The sequence below is a fragment of the Nicrophorus vespilloides genome, unplaced genomic scaffold (genome assembly GCF_001412225.1).
Source record: "Nicrophorus vespilloides isolate i.1.1-1 unplaced genomic scaffold, Nicve_v1.0, whole genome shotgun sequence".
Classification (NCBI taxonomy): Eukaryota; Metazoa; Arthropoda; class Insecta; order Coleoptera; family Silphidae; genus Nicrophorus; species Nicrophorus vespilloides.
In genome coordinates, this window is record NW_017100005.1 from 1 (window position 1) to 17,706 (window position 17,706).

The window sequence follows — 17,706 nt, forward strand, 5'->3', positions numbered from 1 at the left end:
GAAAAGTAATAAACTTTTTTATGATTTTATTGCATAATTAGATTAACCCATTAAGATAATACCATCATCGACCACTCGTTGGAAAGCTGAATATCTCACCTTTCCAACGAGCCTACTGGTATCTTCGTACTTCCACCGAGTCGCCTGCTATCAGCTGTTTAAATTAAAAAAGCATCGAAAAGACGCATTTTTTCCAGTTTTTCGTGAATTTCTCGACAACCCCTTAAGATAATTACATCGTCGACCACACGTTAGAAAGCTGAATATCTCACCTTTCCAACAAGTCTATTGGCATCTACGTACTACCTCCGAGTCGCCTGCTATGAGTTGTAGAAATTGGAAAAAAAATATAGTTGATTTTCCAAATGTAGAACAGATGTTTAGTAGAAAATGAAAGCTCGAATGTTTTAGGAGAAGGATCAAGTGAGTGGGAGAGAGAGAGAGAAATGAGATCAATTAAGGGTTTAACAAATACATTCAATATTTATTTAATATGCGATACAAAGAGAATCAATTCATTATTATTTTGCGTTACTTTTTTTTTTCCTTCCTTCCTTTCACCTCTTCCTCCTATTTTGTTCATATTTTTATTTCATTTATTTACTTTATTATTCTTCCATCAGTAATATAATAATATTCATCATCTCCTATTATTTATTATATAATCATATATATATTTCATTTCTCCATATAATATAAAACAATTCCGGTATCTATTTAATATATATAAATATATATATACAGTATTTGTACTTTTGAGCAAATACCATTTTACATATTGCGTGTATTGTGTGTGTTAAGAAAAATAAAGACTATTGTACCATCTTGGTTGAGCATTAGTAACATTTATAAGAGTAATGGCAACATTGAGGTTCATTACGTTTACAAAGTTTTTTTTTTTTTTCAATATATATATAATATTTGTTTCTCATCATCATCATCTTGTATTTTTTTTTGTATGTGTTTGGTTTTGTGTTTGTTTCTCTTAATGAACTGAAATGATTCTCTCTCCGAGGATATACACAAAAATCGTATTCTTCACATTTCTTCTCCTTCACATCGAAGAAGAAAAAATAAAATAAAATTATAATATTTATAATATATATATATATAGAAAAGAAAAAAACATATACAGAGAAAGGAAAAAAAGAAATTACACGAACTGGACGCAAAACACATTTTCTCGTTTCCTCCTGCTTACAAGGGACAAACAAAATTAACAAAAAAAAAAAAAATAATGATAGTGGTGATAATATAATATTAAAAAGGATTGTCGCACAGAAACGGAAAGAATGAAAAAAAAAAAACAAGTCACCTCTTTCTCACACCGCTTAATCAACAAAACGAAATTAATACAAAACAATAAGTGTCTAAGGAAATAATATAAAATAATAATTATATAAAAAAAATTACAGAAACAAACAATCACTCTTCTCACATATTTCTCATCTTTTTACAACCCTGTCACTTAATATATCCCAGTCTTATTTACATAACAAGTATTAATTTACAAATAATCTTCCTCGTCTCCTTCTCCTTCACAATGATCACTTTCATTTCCATTCATCCAACGAAAAAAATACAAAAATAAAAACGCGCATCATCCAAATTAGAAAAAAAAAACGTAAGTATTTCAATCGAAAAGAGGGAAGGAAGGTAAATCGAATTTACAACTTTCGTATACAAAAAGTGGTGATCCCACGCAAAAGAAAGAAAAAAACAAACTACGTGTAGCAAAAAGAGAAACACAAGTATCGATCAACAAGTTTGCGTTTACACACATGGAAAATTAATGAAAGAAACAAATAAATACAACATATGTAATTTTTTTTTTGAGTATTCATTTTCTTCTTTATTTGTTTTGTTTTTTGTATATATTGTTTATATTTCTATGGCACTTTGTATTTTTATTATTTCTTTAAATATAGTTTTGTGTTTTCTCTTCTCTCTATCTCTCTCTCTCTCGTTTAGTTTATTAACAATTATTGGAACTATTGCAGAAGGCTCGAATAAATTCTTCATCGGCGGCGTTCGCCTTCATTGTGAGCGTATCTTAAGTTAAAAAATTAAAAAACATAAATAATTCATAAACAAATCATTGGAAAAATTGCATTTTCAAAAAGTTTTAATTTGTGTGTTGTGTGTTTGTGTGTGCATTTTCAGGGCTGAAGAGTCCTTGTTTTTAATTAATTAATTAATTTAATTTGATTTGGTTTGGTATATACGTAAGAATTTTGGAATGATGTGCGCGCGAACTGGTTTATAAAAACAAAAATTTCGAAACAATCGGCGAAAGAAAACAAAAGAAGAAACAGTTCTGGGATATCACATCAACAACAATCATTTGTTTTCGTTCTGCTTAATGAATAGAGAAAACAAGTTGCCGGGCAACGTAAAAATAATAAACATGCTTAGATGTGAACACAAAAATATGTATAGATATATAGAAGAAAAACAAAAGGGGGTAAAACATAAGAAAAAGAAAAAAAAAAGAAAAACGTTCTGTATAATATAATATATACGTTCTATATAATAATATAATATATATATTAAAGAAACATTAATAATGAAAAAGTGTGACACACTTAGTAATAATTATATATATATATATTTATAAAAAAATGATTCTTGTTATATAATTAATTATATATATATTTTTCTTATCCATTCTTAAAAATGTCCTTAATAATCCTTTACTCCTTTTCACTCTTTCTCTTCGCCTTCATCTTACTCCTTCTTCCTTCCTTCCTCCACATCGTATATAATAATATATATATATATATTTATATATTCAATAATATGTACAAGAAAACAAAAAAAAAACTTCCTTAGAGTCTATGAATTAATTAAATGCTATCACGAGTTATGTTTATCTTTTTTTTTATTTATTTACTTTTTTTTTAAGTCTTGTAGCTCAATAAAACGTGTGTGTGTGTTCGTCGTGTTCCGATCAACTTTCGGACTACCAAAACATAAGCGGGCGAAACTCGTCCACGAAGACTAGATACATCATAGTCCGTTCAAACTAATTAAAAAAAAAAAACCGAAGAGAAGAAACAAATTACAAAAAAAACGAAATTTCGCGCGCCGAAATTTTGCGAGTCCAAAACTTTAATCGCTCATCATCATAATCGAAACAAACAAATAAAACCGAACAAAAAAAACATCCACTCCATCATCATCTCTCTCTCTCTAATTTATACTTATTACATAAGTTTTGTTGCTGTCCCATATTAGTTTCCAAAATTGCACACATTACACGGTCTTCGCCTATTCGTCGATCACAATTCATTACATTTTGATTCTCTCTTTCTTCTATTCAATCCCTCCTATCTTGAGCGTTCTCGTCGCTTCCCCCAGTTCAATTAATTATTATTAACTTAAAAATGAGATCTTTCTGTTTATTTAATCATTTTGGTTTTGTTGTTGTTGTTGCTGTTGTTGCGTATATCAACATCTGATCTACAGAGAAATAACGAAAACAAACAAAGCTAAGTATAAACAAAATTCGTTGTTTTTGCTGATTTTTCAAATTCAAAAGAAACAGGAAAAATAAGAGTAATTCAAAGGACGAACTGATACACAAATAAAGAAAACAACCGATGCTTCTGCGACTTCACATTAAACTTAATCGACGAAAGATTTGATCTTATTTTGAAAAGTTTTTGAAACTCTGACGAAGTTTTTTTTCTAAATTTAAATAAATTGGTACAGATATATTATTTATAAAGATATTAACGACAATAAACGTTTTGTGTAAAACTATTCTCAAAAATTAAAGCCAACGCTTTTACGAATCTTACGATTTAGTACGTAGTCTGCAATGTATCATTCATTGAAGCAGATTCCATTTTATCAATTAATAAAAACTAATTACAGGTTTTTTTTTAAGCAAATTTTACTTTGTTGTTCGATTGTTAAGAACAATATTTCTGTTTTTACAGTAATATGATGATTCATAATGCACAAATTCAATAAATTTTACCAACATTATCAATATATTTTCACGTTTGGAACCTGAAAATATTGTATCATACAAAATATCTTAATTTTGATATATTTCATAATAAAAAAAACGTTGCTTTTAAAGCATCCTCTGATAACTAAAGATTACTATTATTAGGATTAACACAACAATTTTTTTTCCACTCGTTTCGTTCAACAACGATAAATTAATCAGCTGTTTGCAATAATTAAAGCTTCCCTTATTCCAAATCGTGTGGATATTTTAAAGCCAAATTAAGTTCAATGTGAAGTGAAGTGTTTTCATTTTTCCGTGTCGAATCTTCAGCGCCAAAATGCATTTCAAATAATATTATAGTTTTCTTTTCATCCTTTACAAATGATACAACAATAATGACGACAATAACGTAAGATTATTAATTATTAATTAATTATTATGATAACAATCGATCAAGATCGTTTTTTTCGGTGTAATTATTACATTGATTTTTCTTTTCCCTATTACTATTGTTTGTTTGTTTTTTTGTAGTTGTTTGTTTTGTTTACATTAAGAGATCACATTATTAAATCTATCTACAACAATAATTAAAAAGTACGTTTAAAAGTATTGCCACTAAGTGAACAACAAGGACACGTCGCATGTTCATATCTATATATATAATATATATAATATAACATCTTTGTGTTTATGTGTTTTGTGTTTTTTTTTTCCTCTTTATTTATAGTTTTTTTTTGTGTGTGTGTGTTAATTATTATTTATTTTTAAATATTTTATTTTCTTTATACTTCAATATCGTTATTATGCATTAATTAATTAATTAATTTAGTCAATTAATTACTTTCTTCATATCTTCAAGTCGTCGTCGCGCGTGTTTGTTTATTGTTATACATATACTCTTTTTTTTTGTCTCAGATTCCTCGTTCGGATTCTTCCTTGCATTTTTATGTTATTTATTATTTTTTTTGTAATTAATTACTTTAAATATATAATATATATATATATATATATAATTCGCTACTTTTGCGTATAAAAACCCAAATTTCATTCCATCTCCGGATAAAATTTGCTTTTTTAAAATACTCCTTACATTTAAACATATATATATTTTTACATATATATATATATATTCATATTTTTTTTTTCTCTCGCGCTAGTAAAAAAAAAATGTGTGTGTGTAGAGTGTATTTATTTTGAGGGAGGGTTTTTTGGGGGGGGGGGGATTTTGAATTAGTAAAAACAGGTAAACGTGTATAAAATAATGGGTTTAACTGTGGGGAGGGCTTTGCTTGGGGGTTCTGGGGGGAAAATTGATTTTCCTTCTCTTCTGTTGATTTTGTATAGTAGTAGTAGTAGTAATAGTTATAGTAGTATTATAGTAGTAGTAGTAGTAGTAGAACAAATAAAAAATATAGAGAATAGAGTCTCTCTCGCTACAAACTATCCGATCAGAAACACCTTTCCGTTAAAAGAAAAATTTTCAGCACCATATGAAGATCACTCCGAATACAAATATATATTTATATATATATTATATATACATATATAAATGTTTGTTGTGTGTTGTTTTTTTTGTTTGTTCTATATGCAGTTTGTTTATATTTAATTGTCTGTCGTTTGTTCAAATAGAAACTGTGACTTTTTACATTTCTGCTTTTCAATAGTCTATATGTGGTGGTTGTTGTTGTTGTTGTTCATTAGTTATATTGTAGTGGTTGTTGTTGTTGTTGTTGTTGGTTGTATAACGTGTTCTAACTGGCTATGGGTCACCCGATGCAAGAACCGAGTTGCCAGCCAGTGGCCGCTAGTCACTGGGCCGGAAGACCGTTGGGCGGTTTGAATTCGGGGGCGGAGGCGCCGGCTGCGGCGGAGAATTGATGGCCGAGACTCGTCGGGGGATTGAAGCTCGGGGCGTAGCACTGCGGGAAGTAGAGTTCTGGCTTGACGACGGCGGTCGGCGTCAGATTTCTCATCCCGTTGAGCTTGGATTCAGCTGCGGCTGCTGCTGCTGCGGCGGCGGCGGCCGCTGCCGCGGATGGATCGCGTCGCGACTTCGAGGCGTGCGGATTCATGTGGTTGTCTATGTGCTTTTTGACTTCCGGTTCGGTGGCGAAGCGGCGCCGGCAGTTCGGCATTGGACAACAGAACGGACGGTCACCCTGATGGGTTCTCGTGTGTTGGTCTAGAATGGCCTTCTGTCTGAAATCCTTGCCGCACTGCTGGCACTTGTATGGCTTCTCACCGGTGTGGATCCTCAAGTGTTGATTGAGGATCGTTCTTTGACGGAAGTTGCGGCCGCAGTAGACGCAGCCGTACGGTTTTTCGTTGGTGTGTATCCGGAGGTGCTGGGTCAGATGGCTCTGCTGTCTGAAGCGTTTTCCGCACTCCGGACAGGGATACGGCCTCGACTCGATATGTATGCAGCCGTGCTGCAGCAGTGTCGACTTCTGCTTGAACTCCTTCTGGCAGATCGGACACCTCACGTAGAGCGGCATTCCGGCGCTCCTGCCGTGCTGTATCACGTCCGGCAGACCCTTTTGGCCCTGGTGATGCTTCAGGTACTGCAGGGCGCCGAAGTTTGCTGTTGACCCAAACACCGAATGGTTCATTCCCTTGTTATCCTTAAAGTAAGAAGGATATTGCAGATTACCGGACACAGTGCTGTTCGGCGAGAAGCAGCCCGTCCTGTCGTTCTGGGAGTCGCCATCGCCGTACGTCGACGCCACCTCCTCCTTGCCCTCCTCCGGCGGAAACGGCACGTCCTGCGGCCAAAGCGTCGCGTTGATCCCATTCTTGAACACCAAATGCGGACTCACATCTGCAACCGGAAACGAGAACAAAAAAAAAAACGGCGACCATTAATTACGCATGCCAAAACAAACATTCGAAAAGACTTTTCAGGTGATTCATTCACATTTCGAATTCAACACCCCCCCAACTTCATCATCATCATCGCACTCTTTTTTAATCGTTGCCAAACATTCAAAGAAAAAACAAAGAATCGTTCGCAAATACCATCGGTAAAGTCGCTTGCTCGCATCCACCACTTTGTGAACGTCTGCCGAGGAGCGGCGCCCTCCTCAGACGGGACACGTCATCCGGAATGCGTCCGAAGGATGGAACCGGGCCGGCCGTTCCTGGATTATCCCGGAAAAGACACTCTTTTACCGGTGATAACCGTCGGAGTGGCGGATCCGCTTCCATCCCCTGGACACAGGCCGTACGACGCTCCGCTCATCACCGCAAACGGACGATCCGCTCCTCCGCAACCATCCGCCTAGTACGTCAATCCGAGCAGGGACTCAGCACCGGCACTCCTTGGCCGAAATAGTACTGAAAGTGCCCATTTCGTAACCAACACCCATCATTTTATGGACACTTTCAGCACTTTCCTGTCAAGGAACACCTCACCTCAAGTATTCACAAAACCAAAAACGCCCTCACATAAAAATAATCCTATCCTCCCTCAAATCAACATTGAATCACTGCCATTTCGCATCTATTTAGAAAACTAAATAATATCACTTCCTAAATTAATCTAAACAACTTAAGCAATTGACTAAACTATAATTAGTATATAAATTGTTTAACTAATTATATGATATTTTTTAATGTTTATGACGATATTTTTTTTTTATATTGCAATCGAATCAAAGCACTAGAATTTATTAATTTACCCCATTTTTTTTACGTTCGATTCAATTCGTGTTGCGTGATAATCCGATAAAGCTTTGGCGCCGTTTCATAATCTTTTTTTTTCCCTCTCTCCATATTTCATTTGCGCAATTCTCCAATATACTTTTTTTTGTTGTATTATTTCATATTTTTTTGGGTAAATTCACGCGGCGTTGATTTCAATTACAACATTTGCCTCTACTTTTCTCTACTACAAAATTTTTATTATTTTTTTTTGTTGCTTCTCTTCCTTCAATTCCGCTCCTAATGGCGTGAAATTCGAGCCGCCGTTAAAAATAAAGAGCGTGCCGCAATGAACAATTTTTAGTGGACGAGCGTCGTAAAAAAGACAACATTCTCTCTCTCTCTTTGTCTCATTGCTAAATCACTCTCGGTCACTTTTTTTCATCCTTCTCGCTTCCAAAACAATCAAATTAGTTTCATAATTCGCGTCGGATCGATTCGAGCCGCCGCGATGTATAAAACTTAAGAGAGAATTGAACGCGACTGCAACTATTTCAAATATTGCATATTATATATATTTTTTTGTATACATTTTATTTCGATGTTTATTAACAATTTCCATGTAAAATTCCAACTGCAAAAAACCAATAATAAATTATGGCTGCAATGTTGTTTCAATTCTGATGCACTTCAATTCGTTTTCGATATAAAGCAAATAACCATCAGAGCGTGTTTATTTTTATATATTTCATTTGATATTATATAAATATTGGAATCGTTTCGCGCTCAATTATTCGGTTTTTTTTTCTTCTTTCTTAAATCAATTTTCGGTGGACGCGAGTTGCGTTTTTCTTTGCATCTGGTCTACCTTCGAGTTGAAGACAACTTTTATTTTTATTTTAGGAAGTGAACCGAAACTGGTTTTCGCGCCGTGGCAAAAACGAACAAACAAAAAAAAAAGCAGCAGCAAAAGCAGCGAGAGATGCCAACCACTGTACGTCAGATACGTCTAGATTTTGTCTGCAAAACCAACTTCATATTTCCTTGCGAATCAATCACGTATTTCGAGAAACAACACACAATGCAAAAGTCTTGTTTAAATCGCATTTCCATATTTCATATTCATAAATCTAGAACTAATTTAATTACAAAAATATAAATATAAATGATTCTATCTGTAAGTGAATATTATTTTTCTATTAATTTATAATTAGAATCCGCTACATTATAATTCGTTTTGAAATGTTTGAGTCAGAAACTGCGGTTATAATTTTTATTGAATTCCATTAACCCGAATCCGCCAGTTGGATATCACTTGGAACTAGTTAGAAGTAGTCTCGCTGCAATTTGCATAAACACTATTTACCAATTTTCCATGTACAACAATTTGCTGTTATTTTTCAGCATTTAAAAAAAAAATTGTAATTCTATACTAATGTTATCTTTGAACTAATTTAAGACTAAATTACGGTTCTTTTTATAGTCCCTAATTGTTTACGATTAATATTTCAAAGAATGCTGCAACCTCAATTAGTTATCATTTCTAATAATTCATGACTAAATCGAATATAAACTTAACATTTTGATCGTGTTATAAACTAATTATATTATAAATGTTTTCAATTTCAATTTAGAAAAAACACTATTGATATTGAGATAATGTGATTCAAGGAATATAACGAGTTTAAAATAGTTTATGAGTAAAACCCAATCTAAACATACATTATGTTTGATGATTCACGCGAAATGTATAAAATATATATATATAATCTGCTATTTGAATAGATAAAGAAGTTTTCTGCGTAATTAATACAAGATATTGAGTTTTCCATTTCATTCATATTCACTTTAAGTCCTTTTAGCAATAGTTTGTAAATGTACATTGATTTAAAAACAACAAGTTTCTATATTAAATATATTGGATTGATGTGCTTTGCATTTCTAAACTTCTTATTAACTAATTTTTAGTGTACGTCCTAATCCAACTATAATACTGATATAAATTACAAGTTTGTTAAATAAAAAATACTTATTTCTAATCTTTGGATAACTTCAATTGATATTTGTTGATTTTAAGGCTTGAAATAATTTTGTTTTGATTAATAAATGTTGCTTCATTTTAAGCTATAATTAAATTATGTACGTATTTGCACTTGATTTAAAACCTGAGTGGAAATTATTCATAACAACTCGTTCAGTTTCGATACAAAACTAATCTAATTGAGTACTCGTTTTATCATTGATATAGTTCGTAAAGTACTTGTACAATATTATGCAATAGTCCTTGTAATTAATTTATGCTTAATTATATATAATACAGTATACTAAGTTTAAAAAATAAATAAATTTGTACTAATATTTGGCTTAATGTACTTTGTACTTTTCAGTCTTATCGGTTTACTGCTAAAAGTTAATTGCACTTTGCAAGATGTATGTACTCATTAGTCCTATTGTACATATTTTGTTTAGAGCGATGGCAGCGATGTGAAGAGTGCGTGAGGGGGGTTTTCGAGAATTCGAAATGCGAATTGTTCGGGGTGAACCAAAAAATATGTAAAAAATTATAGTAATAAGAAGAAAACTGAATAAAGAAGAGGTAATGAAAGAAAGAAATAAAAAATAAAGAGTAAAACAATGAGAACTAAATGAAATAATTTGTTAGATCTAAACTGTAAAACTAAAGTTGGGAGAAGATACGACCAACTCTAACCGCTCGTGCAGCACAGACCCTCATGCCTCCAACCACCAAGCGTATTTTGCCAAAATAAAAATAAAAAAAAAACAAGGTTGATGAAAGTTATTCGACAGTCGTTCGCGTACGTACGTGTTGTTAGTTAGTATATATTGAAAAGTGAAAGAGTGACTGTTTGTACGTAGATTGATTGAGAATGAATGAGAGAAATAGAGATAGATATTGATTGAGTTGAATGGAGAGTGAGAGAAAGGTTGAATTTGATGGTCGGTCAGTTGTTGGTTCGTTCGTTCGATTGGTGGTTGGAGGATGTAAGCTAGTGGCGGCGGTTGTGAGTTGAGAGTGGGCCGCAGCCGTGGGCTATAAATATTAAAAGAGAGTGGAGCTTAGGGTCGCTCGCCTTGGTGTGTGCGGACGTGCTGGTTGAGGATGGCCTTCTGTCGGAAGTGCTTGCCGCACTCGGGGCACTCGTATGGCTTCTCACCAGAGTGTATGCGCAGATGTTGATTGAGGATGGCCCTTTGCCTGAAGGTGCGTTCGCAATAGACGCAAGCGTAGGGTTTCTCGTTGGCGTGGATCCGCAGGTGCTGGGTGAGATGGGATTGCTGACGGAAGCGTTTGCCGCACTCCGGACAACCGTACGGTCGGCTGTCCGTGTGGATGCGTTCGTGCTGCAGCAGCGTCGACTTCTGTTTGAAGTCCTTGCCGCAGGTCAGACATTTGAAGAGCCTGAGCTCGCTGCCGATGCCCTTGCCGGGCGGCTTCAAATTCTGCTGCTGCTGCTGCTGGATGACGTCGGGCAGAGCGGCGGCCCGCAGGTCCTGCATATTGCTGGCGTATTGATCCAGCTGGCTGGAGCCGTCGGCGCCGATCGACGTCAGCATGACGCCGGGTTGCTTAAGGTAGTGCAGGGCGGAGAAGCTGCCGGCGCCGAGCATGTGCGGCGGCACCGGCGGTGGACCCGAAGGAGGCGGCACTCGCGCGTACTGCTGGTAGCTCTGCTGCTGCTGGATGTCGGCTGAAGATGGGAAGCACTGCGAGGATGCGGGACGGCCGCCGCCGCCTCCAGCACCTCCACCTCCTCCTCCTCCACCGCCTCCTCCTCCTCCTCCACCTCCGTTGTTCGTCTCCAGGTCGAGGGCCGGTTGATCCGGTTGTATATTGTTGTCGTCGTCACGGGTTTCCGCTTGCGTTGCAGGATACGGGGAGGGGGCGGGTGAGGGCAGGCTCTGGTCCCGGGGCGCCACGGTATCCGCCTCGACGCCAAGCGGCACCGTCGGCCCCAGAGCCTGCTGGGGACTCGCCGCCCCTGATGCCCCCGACGACGACGACGTCTGCTGTGGCGCCGACGCGTAACTGTCCTGCGCCCCCCATTGCATCTGCGTCCTGTCTATCCCATCCTTGTACAGCACGTACGGGGCGGTCGTATCTGCAAACAAAGCAAAAAAAAACAACAATAAATAAAACAACTTTTAACAACCTCATCAATTTCACATTATATCCATCAGCAACAACAACAACTACCTCAACCTCACTTCTACTACTACTACTCTACAACTTCTGCTGCAACCACCATCATCGCATACAAAAAACGATCCATCAACTCACTTCTTACATACATTCACCAAACGATCTTTTAATTGAACATCCGAACACCGCAAGAAACAAACACATTTTCTAAATGCAAGAGAAATCAACCTGCACATCATTATTATTATTTAGTTACAAAAATAAAGTGTTTTGTATCATTATTTAAAATAGACTTTCGACTAATAATTACATCATCTTTCAATTAAATCTAACAAACTTACAAATAATAAACTTACATTTATTTAAAATTTGTATTGTTTAGAAACTAATTAATTATTAAAGTAATAATAATAGAAAATACTTCTTACTATATTTTGTACTAAAGTACTTGAAGTAATGACAAAAATGTGTTTTCAAACAATTTTCAATTAATACTAACTAGTAAAGTTTTAAAGGAAAACATAATAATTCTGACAGTAATCTCATAAGTATTTTTTAACGAAAGTGTAGCCAGTTTTCTTCAATTTTCTTTAAAATTTTGTTCCACTTTCTCAATTTTTGTTATATTTTTTTAAAAGTTATTACATCTCTTTAAATTTTCTCTAATAATATCACTTTTTCTACAATTTTATTACATTTTCTTAAATATTGTTCGATTTTCTTAATTTTTGTTACATTTTTTTCAAAACTTATTACATTTGCTTCAATTTTATCAGAGTTTCCCTAATAATGTCACTGTCTCTTCAATTTTAGTACATTTCCTTAAGTATAGACACTTCTATTTCAAATTTGTTAGATTTTCTTAAATTTTGTTCCATTTTCTTAAGTAGTACAAGCGAAAGTTCTGAAGTTATATATAAAAAAATGTTGGTAAACCGGTAAAATCTTTATTCTCACTTGATTCATCAGAAAGTATGGAAGAATTGAATTGGATAATAATAAAATAAAGCCATTTAATGGAAATCATGAGATAAAAACTTTGATTTTAAAAGATACAAATAGATGTGAAGCAAAGAAAATAGTCTTTTATTATTAACTAAAGGAACTATACAAAATCAATGTACGTAAACCGAGGGCTGTAGATAATTCAAAAAATATATATTTGCACTAAAATCCTTGAAGAAATAAATTACAAATGTTTCGTTTCATTAAAATCAGGTGATTAAATTATTGTTATTATTATTTGCAAATAAATGTGTTCACGAAAAATGTGTCCTTAACCTTTGGAGTCGAATCCTCAAAAATCACTTACAATTGAATACATGTTTAAATTACAAAAGAAAAAATAAATTAGAGAAACAAGTCATTGTGTTTTTTCGGTATTCTACAGAACAGTTTTACAAATAAGTATGTATGTATGTATGTACTGAATATTTTCGTACAAATTAAAATTAGTTATTTCACAATAGTAAATTTTGATTACGTTAATTGTGATTTATATAGCATGCTTTCATAATAACTTAATTCTATATAGTTATAGAGAAACCAATATTTTTTTTGCTAATTAATACACGAAAATGCAAACTAATTGTCGCATGTAATGTCGTGAGTAATTTACTGTGCATTACTTGCATTTTTGTGTGCATGTAATAAAAGTAAGTGTTTAATTAACGTTAATTTCGATTGATAAGTATAGGAAACGCGACCATCTCTTAGATATTGTGTATTAGTTAGTGAATTTGATCATTTTTATCGTCACTCGTACATAATAATGATGATGATAAACAATCCCGAAAATTCTCCCACACCAGAGCCGCGTTATTTGTTTGGCTTTGATCTGGCTGTAAATGCAGTTCCCATAGATGTGTTTACATACAGCACTTCTTGTGATCGTTTCCCCACACTTCGAACATGTGGCCGTAGTAAAGCTATTCAACATTCCCGGTAGGCAGTAAAACTAATGCACACCATCTCCAGCCAGCCGCACAGACACAGCACAAAACCAGAACTGTCCACGAAAGAAAGACAGAGAAGATAAAGAAAAAGTAGTCGCAAAAAAAAAAAGAAGAGAAGTAAAGGAGACAGATTAGTCATCTCCTCCGACCCGGCGCACCCGAAATATCATTAAATAACAACGGGTCTGTCCAAAAAAAAAGTTGAAACACGTTCGAACCAAAACAAAATGTATCAAAACGAGTAGAATAATATTTGAATTATCGCTTTCAAACTTAATTTATAGAAGCAAAACGAGTTTCGTAACACCTGAAAAGTCTGCTTTGGCTACGTCTCAACAACAATAATAATAATAATAACAACAACAACAAAAAATACAATACAAGGACTCTCGATGTTCAAGGATCGAGACGAAAACAGCGATTTCGATTAGCGAATCGCATTGTAATTATTTGTTGTTACTTGGCAATAATTGTTGAAGATAGAGCCGTGGCAGCAGACGGTAATTGGACTTATCGAAATTAATTAAACGGGACGATCGTTAATTAATTGCCGAAACACACGATGACAGGATGATGATGATTATGATGATGATGATGATAATAATTTCAAACATCTCGAATCGCGGTAGGTGTAACCTTAATAAAGTGCAGTTTAAAAACAGGATGTAAACGCGGACGATTTCAATTGCAAATTCTACGAGAATGAAGACCACGATGAATCATTCATAATATCCATCGGCGTGGAAAATATTGCTTTTCCTACACACTAAATGGTGATTTGTTTTTTTTTTTGTTTTTGTTTCTTCTATCCCTCAGTCAAACATCAGTATTTCTACATGAAATCTTTTATAATCTCTCTCTAAAGAAAGGTTTTATTTCACATTGTTATAAATCTGGAGTAAAGAATGTGCTGTTTTTATTAATAAATCTAGTAACTTCTGGTAAATATGTGTCAACTTCAAGAATAATAATAACAACAAAATGTATGTTTCTTGTCTATTATCACAACACATTTATAATTCTTCCTGTATACAACATATTCTCAACATCATCAAGAAATCCATTAAATAATGGGAACAAAATCAAATTAATGATTGTTGAATTTAAATGTTAAATCAAGAAATTTAAAGTTATCATCAATTAGATTGAATGTTTACTTGATTCCAAAGAGATTACGTGATCGAAAAGATAACAAAAAAAAAATAAGTTGTAGGTCTATTAGAAGATAAAAAAAAAAACATAATTAAGGTCGAGTTTAAATCTAAATGTATATTTTATGTATGTGTACGTGTTTCATTCAGAAGCGAACAATTTAGATAACTTTAGTGATGTTTCCTAATTAACTGATACAACTAGAATATTAGAATCGGAATACTAGTTCGTGATAATATCCCGTAAGTATTGGTTAAGATTGATTGAAAGAATGAAATAAAAATGGGAATGAGTTGTGTTATTCGATGTCGGTTTTTATTTTTTGGGAATTTCCATACGTTGGAAGCGCGCGCGATTGAGAGAAGGACCTTGATTCTCGAGACTGCAATGCAAGAGATGACTAAACCTTGACCTTGTGTCTACTAATCCCGGCGAGGAGAGCCGGTCTCTCGGGGGGGAGTAATAAGTAGTACTTCGTTTTGGAGCAAGCGAGATGACCGTTCTTCACAAGAACGGCCGTTTTTCGTCCTCCACCACCAACAACCTCATCATCATTTATTATTATCGAACGTCGCGGGCAATGAAATGAGTTGCGCGCTCTTGGGTCAGAGAGTTCTCTTCTCTTGCGAAGGAACAAAACGGCCTGGAACAAACTGGTTATTCGTGATCGGGCCCTGCGAAGGTGCTGCGACAGAAAGAGATAGATCATCATCAGCAGCAGCAGCAGCAGAAGTATCAGCAGATGAGAGAGAAAAAGAGAAGAGAAGTGCCCGTGATTGATAGGATTCTTTCGGGGCCCTAGCGCTGGTTGTTGCGGTCGTTTCTTCTTTTTTTTTTTTGGTTGCTGTTGCCGTGTGTGTGTGTTGATGTTGTATCAACGAGAAATATTTCCCCCCAGGGCCAAAAGGCTCGCTATGCATGCATGTGGTATATATGTATATATATATAAAAAATACGAAAGAATAAAAAATAAAATAAACTGGGACCCAACCCGATGTATGTTGCGGCGGCTCTCGCGTGACCGGTTCTCCTCTTTTTTTACCCACACACGTACACACACACGCACACACTCTGCACACACACATTTAAGTCCGTATTTTACCTCTCAGGTTCTTACTCCTTTTCGGTAGACGCACTTTTACTTTCCTTCGAGCGGCGGTTTTGTTGTACGCGACCGAAAAGCCCGTTTCACCTTCACTTATTTAGTAGCAGCAAAAGCAACAGAAACAGCGGCGGCGACGGCGGCGGTAAACAAAGTTTTTAAACCGAAATTGAAACTCGTCCAAAATAAGGGTGATAGAGAGAGAGAGAGTAAGAACCTTAGGAGAAGAGGACGCGACTCGCACTCATATCGCATGCACAACCCTCCGCAGGACGTGTGACATTACCCATGAGCGGTGGTGGCGGCGGCGGCGGTTGGGGTAGGCTGCGTCTGGCTGCCCACTTTTTTTCGCTCGCTCGCTCGTCGGGGGCGGCTCTCTCCGTCGAGCATGGAGCAGGCTCTATGCACGAATTTTCGTTCGCTGAATGAATAATAGATGGAACGCCCGGGGGGTGAGGTGGCAGGAGGCGGCTGGGGTAGGTGATGTGAGGTGGCTGGCTGGCGGCGGCGGCAGAGGGGTTTTTCGTCGGGAGACTGCGTGGGTTAGGACAGGGTTTTTAATCGATACCTTTTCAGGGTCGGCCCCCCCGAAGTTAAGATAGGTTCGGCATATAAAATCCATATTTGGGTATGTGTATCTGAGCCAACCCTCTCACATTCACTCGCCGTCTCTTGAGCGAGAGAGGAGGAAAGGGGAGGAAATGAAGGTGGAGAGAGGCTAAGGCCGCATTCCTCAAGGTGGACCCCTCGAGCGGAGAACAGCAGATCTCTTACCCAACTAAATTCATCCGCAATTAACTCTATATCTTCACAAACACCACTCGGTTACTTGCCCTTTGAAATTCACTTTTAAAACTTTCCATTCAACAACTCCCAATACAACCCAACCTATTTTAGAACCAAAATAATACAAAATACAATATTAATCATCACTGTTAACATACTTTTCATGCAATAATGAAAGATGTCTCAAACTTGTAACTTTATCAAATATGATTTACAAATGTAAATCTTAATCAAATTTCATTGAATTCTATCTGCATTTGAATATGAAAACTACGTATATGTAAATTATTTAACTAAATCCATCAATCTTTGATTAAATCGTAAATAATTATGAGAGCAACTAATTGGAAATATAATATATATAAAAAAAAATATATTATCGTATATTTATATACATTAGCATTGCTGTAGGCCACTTAGCGCACGTCGAAAATGCAAAACTTATCGCACAGTGAGTGAGTGAGTCAACCGGCGTTCGTAAAAAATGGTAATTAAAAGTAGTTTAACCTTTAATAAATCAAGTCGCAGACGTGGAAAATAGGATTATAAATCATATAATAAATTTATAAATAGTTTCTCTTTCATGATTCGCACTAGATAAATGTATTTTGAGAGATTTCATATTTTTAACAGTGTAACGTATCTATTTCATTTTTTTTTTAAATAAATTCAATAATTGTTTCAATATTTATTCAAAATTTAAATCATAATGTAATCTTAGTTTTAATTACAAAAGTAAAAAAATAAATTAAGAAAGTGTCATGAAAGAAGCGTTACCATTTGAAATTGCCGCCATTTTTTTGCAGTTAAGGTTATGTAAGTTTATCTTTGATAGTTGTGAAGAATAGAATATCGAATTTTATGCGAGTGATAAAAACTTTGTTAACAATTTTACAAATCTATATTAAAATCTTCCTACAACTTTAATTACAAAAGTAAAAATAAATTA

The 17,706-nt window shown here is 35.1% G+C and overlaps 1 protein-coding gene across 3 annotated transcripts; it reads right to left on the bottom strand.

The window, feature by feature from the left end:
- Nucleotides 1-5,175: 5,175 nt before the first annotated feature.
- LOC108566605 (zinc finger protein 300-like) lies at nt 5,176-16,327 on the bottom strand. Of its 3 annotated transcripts, XM_017926583.1 has the most exons (4): nt 15,861-16,324; nt 10,693-11,721; nt 6,612-6,779; nt 5,176-6,542 (listed from the first exon to the last, which is right to left on the bottom strand). In XM_017926583.1, the coding sequence occupies exons 1-4, from the start codon at nt 15,952-15,954 to the stop codon at nt 5,770-5,772; spliced, it is 2,064 nt and encodes a 687-aa protein (XP_017782072.1). In that variant the 5' UTR covers nt 15,955-16,324; the 3' UTR covers nt 5,176-5,769. The 3 variants fall into 3 exon arrangements, with proteins under 3 accessions (XP_017782072.1, XP_017782073.1, XP_017782071.1); XM_017926584.1 differs by having other exon boundaries at nt 5,176-6,779; nt 10,777-11,721; nt 15,861-16,327; XM_017926582.1 differs by having other exon boundaries at nt 5,176-6,779; nt 15,861-16,325.
- Nucleotides 16,328-17,706: the final 1,379 nt, after the last annotated feature.

Coding starts and splice junctions, on each gene's coding strand:
- LOC108566605 (XM_017926582.1), bottom strand. CDS start 15,954: ATGTGTGTGTGCAGAGTGTGTGCGTGTGTGTGTACGTGTGTGGGTAAA. Junction 11,722..15,860: donor GCCGCCGCAACATACATCGG/GTTGGGTCCCAG, acceptor CTTTGTTTGCAG/ATACGACCGCCCCGTACGTG. Junction 6,780..10,692: donor GCACGTCCGCACACACCAAG/GCGAGCGACCCT, acceptor TTCCGGTTGCAG/ATGTGAGTCCGCATTTGGTG.